This window comes from Dermacentor variabilis, chromosome 1 (assembly GCF_050947875.1).
Source record: "Dermacentor variabilis isolate Ectoservices chromosome 1, ASM5094787v1, whole genome shotgun sequence".
NCBI classification, from domain to species: Eukaryota; Metazoa; Arthropoda; class Arachnida; order Ixodida; family Ixodidae; genus Dermacentor; species Dermacentor variabilis.
In genome coordinates, this window is record NC_134568.1 from 252,815,301 (window position 1) to 252,831,285 (window position 15,985).

Genomic DNA, 15,985 nt, shown 5'->3' on the forward strand with positions numbered 1-15,985 from the left:
TTGTTGCACATTTCTACAGAGTACGGAGATACTGTACATGTGTATACCGATGGCTCTGTCACACCATATGCCTCCACTGCAGCCTTCGTCATTCCACATATGATCATCGCTCGCCGGTTTAAACTAGACCATAGCTCAACATCAACTGCCGCAGAACTTGTTGCTATCCGGGAAGCACTTCGATTTCTCTCCGAGGAGCGTCCTCACGCATGGACGATATTCTGCGATTGCAAGCCAGCTCTGCAAACGATTGACTGTGTCCTCAGACGGGGCCCGTATCATTCTATGGCTATAGAAATTACAGAGTATCTCGACCACGCAACTAGAAATGGCCACAATGTCACCTTTCAGTGGATACCGTCACACTGTGGCGTGATAGGGAACGAACAGGCAGACGCTGAAGCAAAAACTGCTTTAGATAATGCTTGTGAAGTACGCATTCCGTTCTCACGAACAGACACAAACGCCCTACTTCGTCGCGTAAACCACAACTCTACGTTGGAACACTGGGCCCAACCTGATCGCCGACACAAGCGATTACACAAATGGGACCAAGAAATGCGATTTCGTATGCCTCAAAAGTTCAATAGAAACCACACGAGCATGGTGCACCGGATTCGCCTTGGTGTCGCATTCACCAACCGTTATAGAAATATGATAGGTGCCAGTGATACTAGCCCAAACTGTGAATGCTGTGAGGTGCCAGAAACACTTGAACATATATTTTGCGTGTGTCCCGCGTACGCGCAAGAACGACAGCAACTTGTCTCTTCCATAGCAAACATCCATGAGAGACCGCTATCGGACGAGTTTCTTTTAGGTCCTTGGCCTAATGCAACCAGCGCAGCCCTGGTCACAAGAGCCGCTGTAGCTTTTCTCCAAGCCTCCAAGCCACTGGGCTGGACGCACGCCTTTAGAGATACCACAACTCTGTGAATTTGTATATACGCATCTCTTCCTTATACCATCATCATTCATCAGCCCTTTCCCTCCCCGTCCCTTTTCCCCAGAGTAGAGTAGCAGGCCAGAGCAAGTTATAGCTCAGGCCGACCTCTCTGCCTTTCTGTAAATAAATTTCTCTCTCTCTCATTTTTAGTGTCCCTTCAGCGAACTCCGAAAGGTCAAGATTAATACGAAATATTTCACTACAGGGCGTAAATATAGTCACTGTGTTTTCGGACTTAAAACTTGATCACTCAGCCTCAGTTCTCGTACCTATCTTTTCTGCCTTCCTTTTTCGTTCGCGATATCCATTCGTTACATGGCTGCTTACGGGTATTCAACACCCTATGCATCCGGGGACTATTCATAGAAAATTTTAGCCCGAGGCTTGTTAAAGAAGAGAGATTCCGTATACAAAGGAGCCGCATACTTTTAAACGATTCTTCCACTTCTATTCTCTTTAGTTTTTATCACCCGTCGCGTCGAGCCTCCGTTACAAAATTCTCGCTGAAGCGTCTGGCCCACGTATATTGCATATGGTTTGCACGCGACGTCAAGGAGCAAGCAGAGAAAGGCCCATGGCTGTTCATCAATGCTAGTGCCGCGGTGCATCGCTCACCGGACGCGCGACACCTTGTTGGCGGGCACCAGGCGCCACTTATCCTCGATCGCCTTGCCGCTGTTGGTCGAGTTGACGTGTATTGCCAGGATCTCAATCTGGGCCTGGTCGGGTCGCCTCGTGCCTGCGTCGTGCAGCGCGCGCGCCTTCAGTTCGCGGCCCCGGCACCAATCTACGCGCCGTGACACAGAACCGCAAGCTACCCGATTAATAAATATAGCGCTTTATACGTGGACCGATATCCTTCAATAACCCTGTTCGCACATATTCGGCGGGAAAATATTGGAAATGATGACCAGTTTTGCTCTCTTTAAGGGATTCTGCACCCACATCACTGCATCAGTGACGTCGGCGTGCACGTCACGCAATTCGGAGTATTATTGCAACAGCAACTATGTGGACACTCCAGCCGCATATCTGCCGTTTTCGTCACCGCGATGTTCCGTACAAAGTCGGAGGGCAATGACATCGTCGCCGCGCGCCGTATGCTGTAGTGCGAGTGAAAGCGTGCGAGGGTGAGCCGACGATGGTGGCTCAATCTTGCGCACGTAAGGGAGGAAAGCGCTAGTGCGCCGTCTACCCTCGCGCAAAAGGCGCCGGAGTGGGGGGGGGGGCAGGAGGGGGCGTTGTACTCCGGCGGTGGGTGCGTATGGTGCTGCCGAGCGGGCGCTATCTTGAAAGCGACCTGCTATGGGGACAGAGTACGCCGAATGCTGATAGCTTCGTGTGCGCTGTGTTCTCACAGCTTAGTTCGCGTTGAAGCGAGATGCAGAACGAAGGTCAATTCGCTCGCTGCAGCTGCCGAACTTTGTCACTCCAGCGTTTTGACAGCGAGTGTACGCGGTCATCAAGTGAGATGTGTTCATGTTTGCTTGTGCGCGCGTGACACCATGCTTGTTAATTTAGTTATTAAGCGAATGTGTACAAGTTTTGACGGCCGATAAAAGTACTATCCTTACTTCGAGTAGCTATCTACTAATTAGCCATCGCAATCGATGCTTCGCCTTTCGGGCGACATCTTTTTCGTGCACTTGCTCCGTTCTCATGCAGGAAAAGTAGCCAAAATTTACTAGCTTATTTTCTTACGTTTAAGTGCAACCCCAATAATTTATGTGTAAATAATTAACCAGACACACGCAGACACTCACAAAATTCATGGCGTGACCAAGAAAACGTACGGGAATTTCAACGTGGCGTCGCAACTGCTTACCGTTTTTGCGTCCTCTCTGACTTACCAAGGCTTTTCTCACCGCTAAGACGGGTCTAATTGGTATTCCAGTCTAAAACATTCTGAAATTTATCCAGTGCTGGGCGGAATCGAATCCTCAAGCACGGCAGCCCGACGCTTTACGTAGAGGTGTGCGAATATTCAAAACTTTCGAATAACGATTCGACTATTGTCCTATTCAATTCGGTCCTCGGACGGAATAGTCGCCATTCGAAAATCTGAGTAATTTCGAATAGTTTTTCTAATGCTTCTCGTCTTTGACGCTTGAATTGAAGTAAAAGTGCGATAACTTTAATCCCATCCACAGGGGACATAGTACGTACGCTGAGTCGCTCAGACTGCGAGGCTTTTCAGGCTAAACACCCCCACTCGCAATAACACGTTGTTGGTACTATTTTAGATCCACCACCTGTGTCCTCTCATCGCAATTAATATACGTTTAATTGCAACATATTCGATAAAAAAGTGGCACCATCCGCCAAGATCATTTGAACTAGAGAAATTTTTTTTTCGCTCTGCCATCGCCGCAGACACGCATTTCCGGTTTGGTCGCAAATTAAGGTATACACAGATGTGATTTCGGCCACAAATCTGCCCTTTTATACTTTATTTTCCTAAAACTATTATTTGTTATTATTTAAACTTTTTAGACGCATGACCGCATATGCTTCGAAGAACCTTGAGTTTGCGAACAAACTGCTTAGTTGTTCATAATGTACCCTTTGTGTTTTTAATAAAGCACGCTTTATAATGTACAGTGTAATGACAAAGTTTCCAATGTTGTTAATACCATAATGTGAATTTTTTTATATTAATGGTAAGAAGGCTGCACCCCCCCCCCCCCCATTTTATGCCAGCTATTCAAAAAATATCCGATATTTCACTCGATTCGCTTTGGTACTGTTCGATTCGGTGTCTAAAACTACTATTCGCACACCCCTACTTTAGTGCGCTGCGCCACAAACGTCAGTGGGGAAGGACGGATTATTTCTTCATGTTCGCACGCACTGGCGCACCACGCATCTCTGACACCACGCCCGGACTTTGCGGGCGCGCCTCTAGATGGCGCAGCGTGTCCAAGGGCAAGTTCAAAAGAGGAGCAATGCTGTAGTACGCACCTCATACATGACGCATCTGAGCTATTCGCATAATTGGATAATCAATGTAGATGAGTTCCTCCCGAATTCTTTTTTAAACTAAATTATCTAGAGCGTTCTGACGCTTACCAGTATTTCTTATTAGGTTGAGAAAATTCGTGCTCTCGTTTCAGGCAAAAAGACGTGCAAAAATGATAATCTCAGTAACCCTTTAATGAGAGAGGCCGCACAAAAGTGTCATTCCTACATCCGGCCACTGCATGCAATTGTCACCAAGGCAACATTTTTTTTTTCAAAGGCCCTAGAGGAGGCCGAAGGCAGTTTCGTCAGAGCGCTTTTACAGTCATGACTGTTCCGCGAAGCGCAACGTGTTTCCTATCTCGCGTATATACTACGTTGCTAGCAAGCCTTGATCAGACGCCCTTTACAGCATCAGCAATCAGCATAAAAAAAAAAGGAAAGAAAACGCTCGTGATAGTCACCGACGTCAGTGTCGAGCGCTGGTTTCTGCGACACAGCACCAGAAATCTTTGACTTTCAATTACTTGGACTTTGCCCAAACACTTCCACTAACCCTTCCGCACTACCTCCTTGATCGAACCGAGTGTCGCGGTATACGTTCCCGGAATCAACAAAGAGCTGACTCAGAGACGACGTGGGCTGGGGCTGCGCACAATTCCAAGCTGCGGCTGCGTGTGTGGCTGTGCCCTTTACAACAGCGCGCTTCATATAGATCACCCGGACAGCGCACACTGATAGTTATTATGTATCTAGAGGAATATTCGATCGATCCGGCATAACTGTATACAAGTCCAGTGCGAAGCCGATGTGCTCACCCACAGCAGCTATGCTCGATCTTCACATTCGGAGTTTTCTGTTTGGCGCGATAAGCATCAATAAGCACTACGCATTTAAACTAGCAGAAGCCCAACGTTTACTTTTTGCTGGTGAAACGTGAAAAAGGCCACTAAAAGAACTCGCCCCTTGTCGTTCGTCCTTAAATTCATCGCGTGCCCCCTGACCGGTTTTCTTTGCCGTAGAACGTGGCATTTTATTCCTCCGTCCATTCTGCAGCTCGTTAGCCTTTTCAGCCCACTTGCGAGGGTACGCATAGTCGATGCCACTGTACAGCAGAGTCTGTGTCGTAGATAAGTCATTTACCACGACCGCTATCAAAATACCCAGAAAGCATTGATAGCAGCAGTTTCGAGATTAGCGTTTTGTTTTTACTAAAATATTTTACCTGCTGTTACGATCGTTGATTACATGACATATAGCACGCGGGAAGCACACTTCCACTTGGAACCTACAAACCAGCCTTTAAATTTCCATCTTTGTTTCAACTGCAGTAAATCCTCGGTAACTCGAACTCTCATATTTCGAAATACTGGTTAATTCGAATTTTTTTCGTGACTCGGTGTCAAATTCGTGTATTTTTCACTTCTTATCTCGATATGTGTGCCATACTCGGGATACCTCGAAATATCGCCTGCCAAAATGTCCCGAAAAAGTAATTACCCGACGATTTCCATATTTTGTGCGCAGCTGCGATATCGCCAGAAAGTGACAGGACCGCAAGTTTGTAGCGAACTCCGCTTCATTCTAAGCCACTCTATAGCCGCGTTTACATGAATGCGACAGAATGCAACAATAGCGCATCACGTTTCCTAGCACATTACTAATAATACGGTGCACCAGCGTTTACATGTAGCGTATTATCCTCCTGGTGCGATGGTGGCGGCACACGGTGTCGCACATCGAACGCAAACCAGCGCTATCCGGCGTCGCCATTGGGCTCGCCATTTTCTCACCAATCTTGCTGTCCCGCAGCTCGGCGAGCGCAGCAGGTCCGCAGGAAACTCTCTTCCGATAATTGCTAATGCGATGCGATCGCGTTGACATGCACTCCGAAAGTCGACTTACTCGTCTCAGTCCACTCCTGTCTGGCGCAATAATGTGACGCGCTAGAAAGCTGATGTGATGTAATGTAATGCGCCAGTTGTCGCATACATTTAAACACGACTTAAAATCCACCGTCCACGGCCGGCTGCTATCTCATTGATAATGCGGACGGAGTGTCCCTCTGACCCCTGACGAAGCGCAATAAGCGCGAGAAGGTACACATGACCTCCGCATCATGCATGCGCGGAGCATCGTCAGCTCGCTTGTTCGCCGTGCTCTGCGTTTGTATGTTTGTTAATACTCACGGGGTGGGGGGTTGGGGCAGGGGTGGGATGCGTCGGATGCCGAGTCGCACAATATATTGCAAAATTGATCTACCGAAAATACCGCTCCTGGTATATTGAGCTTTTGTGAGAAATTTAGCGGCTACTGGCGCCTTTTTCAAAAGGCTCAGTGTGGTCTATGCGCGCCCACGGACTTATATTGTCGTGCATTCGCTTATCTCGAAACTCCGCTTATCTCGAAATTTTCTCTGGTTTTTACAATTTCGAGTTAACGGGGTTTTTCTGTAGATACGTTTGGTTCACTTCAGCAGCCCCTCCCCCCCCTTTTTTTTTCACGAACGTACTCAATGCACATGTTCAAAAACGCAACAAAAAGTGAAGCAGCAAAAATGCATAGATAGAGACGTAGTAAGTGCTTGCAATGTAGAAAGTTGAGTGCGCCCACAGGGTATGCATTGATGTTGAGTTTTCTACGTCCTATCGGGACGTACTGCAATGTGAGCTCGCTCTATGTCAATCGTCGTACTGAATGGGATTTAAACGTTATCAGCGTGCGAATTCGGGATAGTAGTCTTATCCTCCGACAATTCTAAATTTGGGTATGGTGTATGGAGCGATAAGCGAGGGGCTATGTGAGATCGAAGAGTGTGCAGACATTTTACTCCACGTTTCCCGCGTGTAGGTCGAAGAGTTATCAAACTTGGCGTAGTTGACGAAGTGCCAATAAACAAGTGCCAATCGATCGGAGGACCATGCAGGGCAACACGAGCGTGTATGGTAAGTAGATTCTCCCGCCTATATACAATTATCTGAGTAAAACTTTATGATAGGCTGTATAGCGTCTCTGCAGGTTCTTTATCTTACTGACGACTTCATATAATCAGGCCCACCTGCACAGGCTCACGCGGAAGTAGGCGTTTTGTAAGAGCAGCTCAAGAACGCTTATATATCCACATGTTCGTGTCTTCATAAATGATTTTCCGTTTTATTTCAGTCGTTCGTTGTTTTAATTAGGAACTTCAGCTTCTGCTAGACTGAGATTTAGGCGATGATAAATATTTCAAGTGAGCACGAATCGGAGGTCCGAATCCAAGTTCACGAACAAGCGCGATGTCGAGCGGCACTTGAGACCTACATGCACACAGTAAGTAATCTATTTCCGTGCGGTCCTCGCTGGTGGTGCCGTCCTGTCTGCACGTAACAAGCAACAACCGACAACCTCTATGGGTGAAGGTGGGATGGGGGTTGGGGCATGGACAGAGGCCCGGTGCTCGTACGTTTGCACCTGGTGCACGCAGAGCTCCTAAATCATAACGACAGATGGCTGACCTCAGTATACTCTCGGCGGTCAGTCAGCCTGCGTTATAATTCAGGAACGGCAACCTCACTTGAGGTCAGGTATACCCGATGCTTGTAAGGCGATGTTCCTTGCAGCACGTTCGACTCACTTGGACGCACTTTGAACTTGAGCGGCACCTTCTCGTTAGGCTTGAGAACGCCGTGGTCGGGGTTGAACTGAAGTCCGTTGGCCTTAGTTATCTTTAAATAGAAGAACGTTCCCACACGTGTTACCATGCGAAATGCAAAGCAACGTTACAAGAAATCGCGCGCGCACGCGTTATGCGTAGCGGGGCGGTAACCCCCTGGCTCTGCGAAACGGTCTCAGCGGCAGCAACACTTCAAGGAGCAAATATTTTTGCGCTTTTCTCACAATTATGCCGGCATGCTGTGGCCAGTAAACTTGCCAGTCGTTACGCCATTTATTTTTTTATTTTTTTTTTCGCTCTAGAAGAGAGCTAATTGCCTAAAAGATTCACCCCTCAAACAATATCCTGAAAAATAAAGCAAAAAAAATTCAAAACACTGCAACTAATTCTCACAGTGATATGCAACTTTACAAATTTGGCTGGTCGGAATCTGACGTTATCAAAGGGATTTGCTCAACAAATACTACTGAATGGTGTATACATACACATTATCTCAAAGCACATAACCAAACACCTTGAACAGGAAGAAATACTAACGGATTGTCAGCATGGTTTTCGTAAAGGAGTTTCCACAGTCACACAACTAATTGAGCTTGTCCACGATGTATCGTTAAGTATTGACCAACAGAAACAAATCGATCTAATCTTTCTAGATTTTTCAAAAGCTTTCGATCGCGTAACAAATCAGAAATTAATTTATAAACTCGAACTTACCTTGGGAAAGGGCCCTATTCTGAACTGGATCAAGGACTACCTTACTAACCGCACTCAATTTGTAGAAGTTAACCAGCAATATTCCATGAAATCTAACGTAAGATCCGGAGTTCCGCAAGGAAGTGTTCTGGCTCCAGTTTTATTTCTCATATACATTAATGATCTGCCTGCTAATATTCCAGTCAATGTTAGACATTTTGCTGACGATTGTGTTGTGTATCAAGTAATCAATTCTCATAATGACCATGTGGCCTTGAACGACGCTTTGTCACTTGTGTACAAATGGTGTAACGGATGGCAAATGACTTTAAATATTTAAAAAATCAGCTATATTATCAATTACTAGAAAAAGCTCGCATCAGAATTTAACTACACTATAAATAACGCCACAATTAACAAAGTGAAGGAGTACAAGTACCTTGGCTTAACATTAACACACGATTTCAGATGGGAGCGCCATGTTAACAACGTTACCTCGACCGCACAAAAAAAATTGTTTTTCCTGAACAGACGTCTTAGACTAGCACCCCCAAACACAAAACTACTAGAATATAACACATTTGTCAGATCTGTATTAGAGTATGCTAACGTTGTTTGGTTTCATTTCACCAAAGAACTCATTAACAAACTAGAAGCAATTCAAAGGAAGGCACTGAGATATATTTACAACAAACATAGGTTAACAGACTCACCCACAGAATTGCTAAAACAGGCCGGTATACTGACCGTTTACAAAAACAAGCCAAGCTTGCACGTTTGAAATTTATGTATCAACTTATTCATAATGAATTGAAAATAGACAGTTCCAAATACTTATCTTTAGCACAAACACGACTCACCCGACATAAACATTCACTGTCATTAAACGAACACCCATTTCATACGGAAAGCCATAAGCACTCGTTTTTTCCCTTTAATGACACGTGAATGGAATAAGCTGGACCCTAGTATTACAGACAGCCCATCGTTAACTACTTTTTTGACATTAGCCGAAAATGAATTGCGTGCTTGACAATTATGATGTACTTGTGTCACCATCTATTTTTGTGCCATTTTATTTCATTAGATTGTGTACATAATCACAATTTCTTTAACGACACCTTAAACGTATCTTATGGATTACTACCTCTTGTGTATACCTCACTTTTATAACTTGTATTACTTGCCATTACTGAGTACTATTGTTTATTTATGCAAATTGTTTACTTCTTTTCCTGTTGTAATTATTGCTTACCGCCATTGATATTTGACAGACTACCTCATTACTCCTTGTTACTCCTAAATTTAATGCTATGTATTATTGTATAATTTATGCCTACCATTTTGTTCACCTTTGTAAATTTTCTACCTTTGATTACCTGTTGTTTTTTTTTCGTAACATTATTACAGTGTATAACGTTACTTTTCTGCCTACTACATTGTCTGCCTCTGCTAACTGCATGTCTAATATGTCTAATCTTATTATTGCGCTAATTATTATTGTTACACTGCAAGATAACTATGTATGCCCTTCCTGTTATGATCCCTGATGGGATCGACAGTATGAATAAATAAATAAAATAACTAAATATAAACGAGAAGAAAGGGGGTTAACCGAGGGGCCCGATTTCTATTAGTCATATCATAAGAAGCCAACAAACACTGATACCAAGGACAATAGGGAAATTACTTGTGCGTAATAAATGAAATAAAGAAACGATAAATTAATGGAAATTATAGTAAATGAAAAAACAACTTGCCGCAGGTGGGAACCGAACCCACAACCTTCGCATTTCGCGTGCGATGCTCTACCAATTGAGCTACCGCGGCGCGGTTTTCCCATCCACTTTCTTGGGTATTTATGTGTCCTAGTAGAACCCTGGGAGTGTTAGCCAGCGCCACCACTCACAGGCCTTGGCGGCGGACGTGGAACGTCCTTTATGCCGCAGGCGTCACGAGAACGTGATCTTTTTGGGTGAAGGCAACTGGTCAATAAACCCACATATGCTACCTGAAGGCATCAATGTTGCCGGATTCGAGACCCTCGTTATGTAATAAACGAGAAGAAAGGGGGTTAATCGAGGGGCCCGATTTTTATTCGTCATATCATAAGAAGCCAACAAACACTGATACCAAGGACAACAATGGGGATATTACTTGTGCTTAATAAATGAAATAAAGAAACGATAAATTAATGGAAATTAAAGTGAATGAAAAAACAACTTGCCGCAGGTGGGAACCGAACCCACAACGTTCCTGCGGCAAGTTGTTTTTTCATCCACTTTAATTTCCATTAATTTATCGTTTCTTTATTTCATTTATTAAGCACAAGCAATTTCCCCATTGTTGTCCTTGGTATCAGTGTTTGTTGGCTTCTTATGATATGACTATATATATATATATATATATATATATATATATATATATATATATATATATATATACACACCAGGTGCCGAACATCGAAAAACAAATAGTAAAGTGATTCCAGACTGCACGTGTCTTGCACCACAAATATAGTTGTCGCCCATCAAGTCCTTGTTATTTGCCGCCTCCTTACGGTTACGACTAACCCACTAGGGGAATGGCAGGCATATGCACCTCGCCAATGTGGCCTCCTCCCCCAACAGTTCGTCTTTGCGAGCAGCCATTATGCCAGCGTCCTTGTTCTTGCTGTGACACATCGTAATACGGTGTGTGTAGTAGCTAGAGCGAGCCTCGGCTGTCGGGTACAGTGAAATTACCTTCAGCCAGCGACTTTATTGGCCCCGTAGAGGAACAGGTATACACGGAGGAGGCACCGTCTGCGCCGCTTCCATACATTCATCACCACGCTCATCGAGCTCCATTGCGAAGGTAAACAAGCTGCGCGAACATCTACTTGTAGAACAACACGAGGAATGCTCATGCTGGAAGTTGCACCATGGCGGTACCCGGGCGCCTCCTCGAACCATGCAGGGCTCTCGTATATAATGCGATGTACGATTTCAGAGTGCGAGTCATCATTTGCGAACGTGAAGGCAAACAATGAGCAACGAAAATTACCCTGAAGGCCACATTGCGCGAACTCCCGTTGCCGAACTCGCACGCTTCGTACTGCAGATCCGGGTCGCTCTCTTGAACTTTGATGAAAGAGGCCGGTTTGCTGAGGAGTACAAATACCAAGGAGTTATTAGAAAAATTAGAAGATACACTGCGCATTTTTTTTTTTACTATACGGAGTTCTTTTTTTTAAATATCGCTTGTAGTAGATAGCACGATTCTAGTCCTTGAGCTGGATTACTCGCAGAGGCGCACATTTGTTCAAAGAATTTGTTCCCAGTGACGTACTATGCCTTGAAAACTCACCATGAATCACCAATTCGCACATTGCAATATGTCGTAAAGTAATTAGTTAAACCTTATTCGTGAAATTTGATCAATTAGTCGATTGTATGTTTTTATTTATCGTGTAGGTAATGTCCGCCTCTTGGAGAAATCCAGCTCAAGGATTACGATTGTGCTATCTGCCGCAGGTAGCCGAATTTAAAGAAGAAACGCTGTAGGCCTAAAAAAAAACAGAAAATCCTGGTGTATAGGCAAAGACAACTTATCTACATAATATATAGCTTATAGACTAAATAAAAGGATCGGGAACAAACAAACAATTCGTAGTTATATTCGCACGAACCCTGATCCTTCGCCAACTCGCTGCCGTGAGATCAAGTCTGAGGCGATGAATTTATCAATTTTCCTCGGTCTCTGACTAAATTGGGCACGAAACAAGTTCACAGAAACGTCGGGGTATGTCAAAGTTGTCGATGCGGACAATCGCGCGCACACACACACACACACACACACACACACACACACACACACACACACACACACACACACACACACACACACACACACACACACACACACACACACACACACAAACACACGTATATATATATATATATATATATATATATATATATATATATATAGGGTGTTTCAGCGAACACTCAAAAATCCTGAAAAGTTGCCTGTAGCAGACATCACAATTATAGTTCACGAGCTGGTCTACTCGAAGCGGAGGACAATACTTGCAAAAAAAAAATTGATATCCAAACTCGACTAATTAATAAAAAATCAATAATTAAGTTTAACTAATTACATTATGGCCCATATTGCAATTTGCAAATTATAGCCGTGGAGTTCGCAAGATGCATCCACTTGGAACGAATTTTCAGTACGGGACCAGTTTCGAGATATAGATTCCCGATCTTTGCGGAGAACTGCATTGGCGTTCCAGTTAATTTCTTAACAAAATATCGCTTCGTGCACTGAAGCACACAATGGAACGCAAATGCATTTCTCCGCAAAGTTCGGGAATCTATATCTCGAAACTGGTCCCGTACTGAAAATTCGTTCCAAGTGGATCGGCCTTGCGAAGTCCACTGCTAGAATTTGTAAATTGCAATATGGGTCATAAGCTAATTAGCTAAAACTTAATTAGTGAATTTTTTGTTAATCAGTCAATTTTGCATTTCATTTTTTTTTGTGCAAGTAGTGTCCGCCGCTTCGAGTAGACCTGCTCATAAACGTGAATTGAGCTATCTGCCACAGGCAACCTTTAAAAAAATGTGGAAGTGTTCGCGGAAACACCCTGTATATATGTTACAGATCTCTTCATAGTGGTAGCAAGAAATGTAGTGGGTCAGAAGTGTATACTGTCCCTCTGAAAAAAAAAAGATCCGAGTTGATCAAAACCGACTCGCAAACGTTCATTCGCGTGCCTTTGGGGCTTATGAAGAACCTCGTCCGCAATTAACCGTCGCCTTCGTAAAGACACGACGCGCACAACCGAACGGCGAACGTCGCATACAGACGAGCACGTCGGGAGCGCGCGGCGGACTCACCTCACCCACGTGTGGGGACCCTTGGGCTTCTTGTCCCTGTCCAGGATCAGCGCCTTGTACTCCCAGACGGTCTCCTCGACCTTGTCATCTGCGGGCGGAGCGCGGCGGTGAGCGCCGCTGCGCGCCAGCTTGCAGGAGGCCGCCACTCACTGCCTGTCGTCATGCCGGCGGCCGGGGCACGGGCCTCCTCGAAGGCCGGCGACCGGGCGAAGGAGCATAGCGGTGCCGCCGCGACACCGTCCGCCCAAGACGTGCGCCGCCGCCGCCGCCGCTGCTGGTGGCTTCGTTCTCGCGCCGTCCCCCTGTGGCGGCTTCTGCCGAGCCCTATTCTCCCATTCACCGCCCACTATGTAGTCATGTGCGAACGTAGGCGGAAAGAAAAAAAAAAGAAGACAAGGGCCCGGGAAATCCGCCTGCTTTTTTCTGGCCAGTCCCCCCCCCGATAGTGGGTAAGCGCCATCGCTACGGGGTATACAAGAACACAGCGTTGAAGAAAACCGTTGTATGGCAACCGCCAGGCACCGAACGGGAGGCATCGGTGCGAGTTTTCGAGCTATATACGCGGAGACGTGATGAGGATCAAGACGTTTGTTTTTCGCGCCGCCGCTTGTTCATTCTCGGACGTTGCCGCATGTTATGTTCAGAATTGTCTGTGTCCAAACTTCGCGCATCATTTCCGAACAGAAGATACAATGGCAACTTGTCCGTTAATGCTTCCATCGGGTTCGGTGTTCTAGGCATAAACAGTTAATTTGTCACTGACATCGCCGCGTAAATGTCCACAATAAACAATTCCGTCAGAATTTGAGCACCTACGATGTTAAAGTGATAGTATATCTAAAAAGAGGGGGAGGGAAAGAGGGGAGGGGGTCGGGTCGAGAACATTAAGCAGGCCTGTATATAGTTACGTTGTTGCAGCGCCTCTTGCATACTTCGTCGTTGCTACGACAATAACCAGTCAACTGCTAATCTTTTCACGCAAAATATGAGCGATTAATTAGCCACTCAATACACCTAGGCTCATGGTCAAAACACATCAATAATTTACTTGGAAGGGCCGGGCGCTCTCTTGGTTTTCCAAAGCGTAACTTAAAACATCTGACTAAAGAAACAGAGGGAGTCGCACATAAATCCTATGTGTTGCATGTCTTAGAATTCGCACGTCCTGATATGGGATTATTTTCACAGTGAACATATCAATGCTCTTGAACGCATACAATCTGCCGCTGCAAGGTTTGTCCTGGGGAAATGCGACCGGTATTCAAGGGTTACGAAAATGAAGGAAAATCTCGGCCGGGTTTCTCTATCGGCAGCGGTGTAAGAATTTAAATATTGCACATTAAATTGGGAATTTCTGCCAGAACGTATTTTGACATACCGCATTATATTTCATCACGCAAAGATCATACTTATAAGGTTAGGCCGTATCACTCCAGGAAGGACTTGTTTAAGTATTCATATAGTTTTCCCTGGACCATCGAAGAGTGGAATAATGTGTCGGCGGAATTGGTGGATTCAAGAATGTCGACTTCTTTTACCAACAGTATGCCCCCCCCCCCCCTCATCAATGCCTTAGTGGTGCTGCGAGACTATCTGGAAAAAGAAAAAAGAATAAAGCAATTATTTGACAGCTAGCGCTTTCGCGCTGTCGTAAAGCCCTACAGTAGCGCTGTTTCTCTGGTTTTCAAGGCCATCGCCCACGGTAACATTACACATGCTGTCATCGTCGAATCGGCCAAACTGTTATACGTCAATTACAAGAAGTTCGTCCGGGCGTCTAAAAGAAAGCGCTGCTACATCGCGACGAGTTGGTGGCAGAACATCGGAACCTTATGGAGGAGTACTGACACAACAGTTTCAACTTGTCATTTCCTTGCGTTAAAATGAAGATGTAAACCCTCTAAGTACCAGCAAACGCCAGAGCGCCTTACATATAGTTTACTATAAACATTTTTCCTGCGAACCGGTTTCGTTAACCATGCATGGAGTTGCACGCATCATGAAGTCACGATATATTGGCTCACTCCGTTTTTACGAACGCTGTGGCCGCCACACGCGAGCGCAGCGAGATGACGTATGCGCTCAGCCAATACTGGGGGTTGCGTGAGACACACGGCACGATCGCAAACTCTTAACTGGTGTTGCAAGACTTGGTGATATATAAGGGGGTAGTTGTGATAACGATGATGATCTATGTTGGCATCCCATTTTCATCCCAATGAGGTATATATATATATATATATATATGCATGGCAGTCTAGTACTTTGTCAATCTCTCATTCGTCTTTTTTCTCTTCATTGAAACCTCTGTCTATATACTGCACATGCCTCTAATGATACCGGTTCTACCAATTTCTTCCCTGCTTTTTTTTCTGCCAATACTCTAAACATCTCTTGCTTATCTTCACTGCTGACCGTTCCATTAGCTTTGAATCCCAGCACTTCTGGAAGTCGGACGTTCCCTGCGGGTCTTGCTGGGCGAATATCTTGACATTCTGTGCTGAGTCCTTTCTGGACTTTTGCTGCAGCAAACACATGCCTTATCCTTTGCGAATATTTGCTTCGGTATGTTTTTTTTTGTCCTTAGGCAGCTAGCTCGGACCTCAAATAGCAGGGCAGTGCCCTTTGTGTTATCGCACAGGTTTTCCCTCCTAATATATTTTTAGCTGTATTTGTGAATATCCACAGTCTTCTTCTTTTGTTTCCATCGTTTGCATCCAGTTTACCGCCTTCGTTTCTTTCACTCTCTTTTTGATGAATCTTGGTCGTATTGAATCTATGAATTGAATCTTGGCAGGGACCACTTTCAATCACCTTGTGCTTGGTTGCCAACTTTCTCGACGTCAT

The 15,985-nt window shown here is 45.1% G+C and overlaps 1 protein-coding gene across 1 annotated transcript in view; it reads right to left on the bottom strand.

The window, feature by feature from the left end:
• LOC142561060 (uncharacterized) overlaps positions 1-13,480 on the bottom strand; it is a 51,718-nt gene extending 38,238 nt beyond the window's left edge. Inside the window, exons 1-5 of the mRNA XM_075673420.1 lie at positions 13,289-13,480; positions 13,139-13,226; positions 11,298-11,397; positions 7,521-7,611; positions 1,562-1,685 (exon numbers count right to left, since the gene is read on the bottom strand). Of these exons, the coding sequence (XP_075529535.1) occupies positions 1,562-1,685; positions 7,521-7,611; positions 11,298-11,397; positions 13,139-13,226; positions 13,289-13,301 (416 nt within the window). The 5' untranslated portion in view covers positions 13,302-13,480. The remainder of the gene's footprint in view (positions 1-1,561; positions 1,686-7,520; positions 7,612-11,297; positions 11,398-13,138; positions 13,227-13,288) is intronic.
• Positions 13,481-15,985: the final 2,505 nt, after the last annotated feature.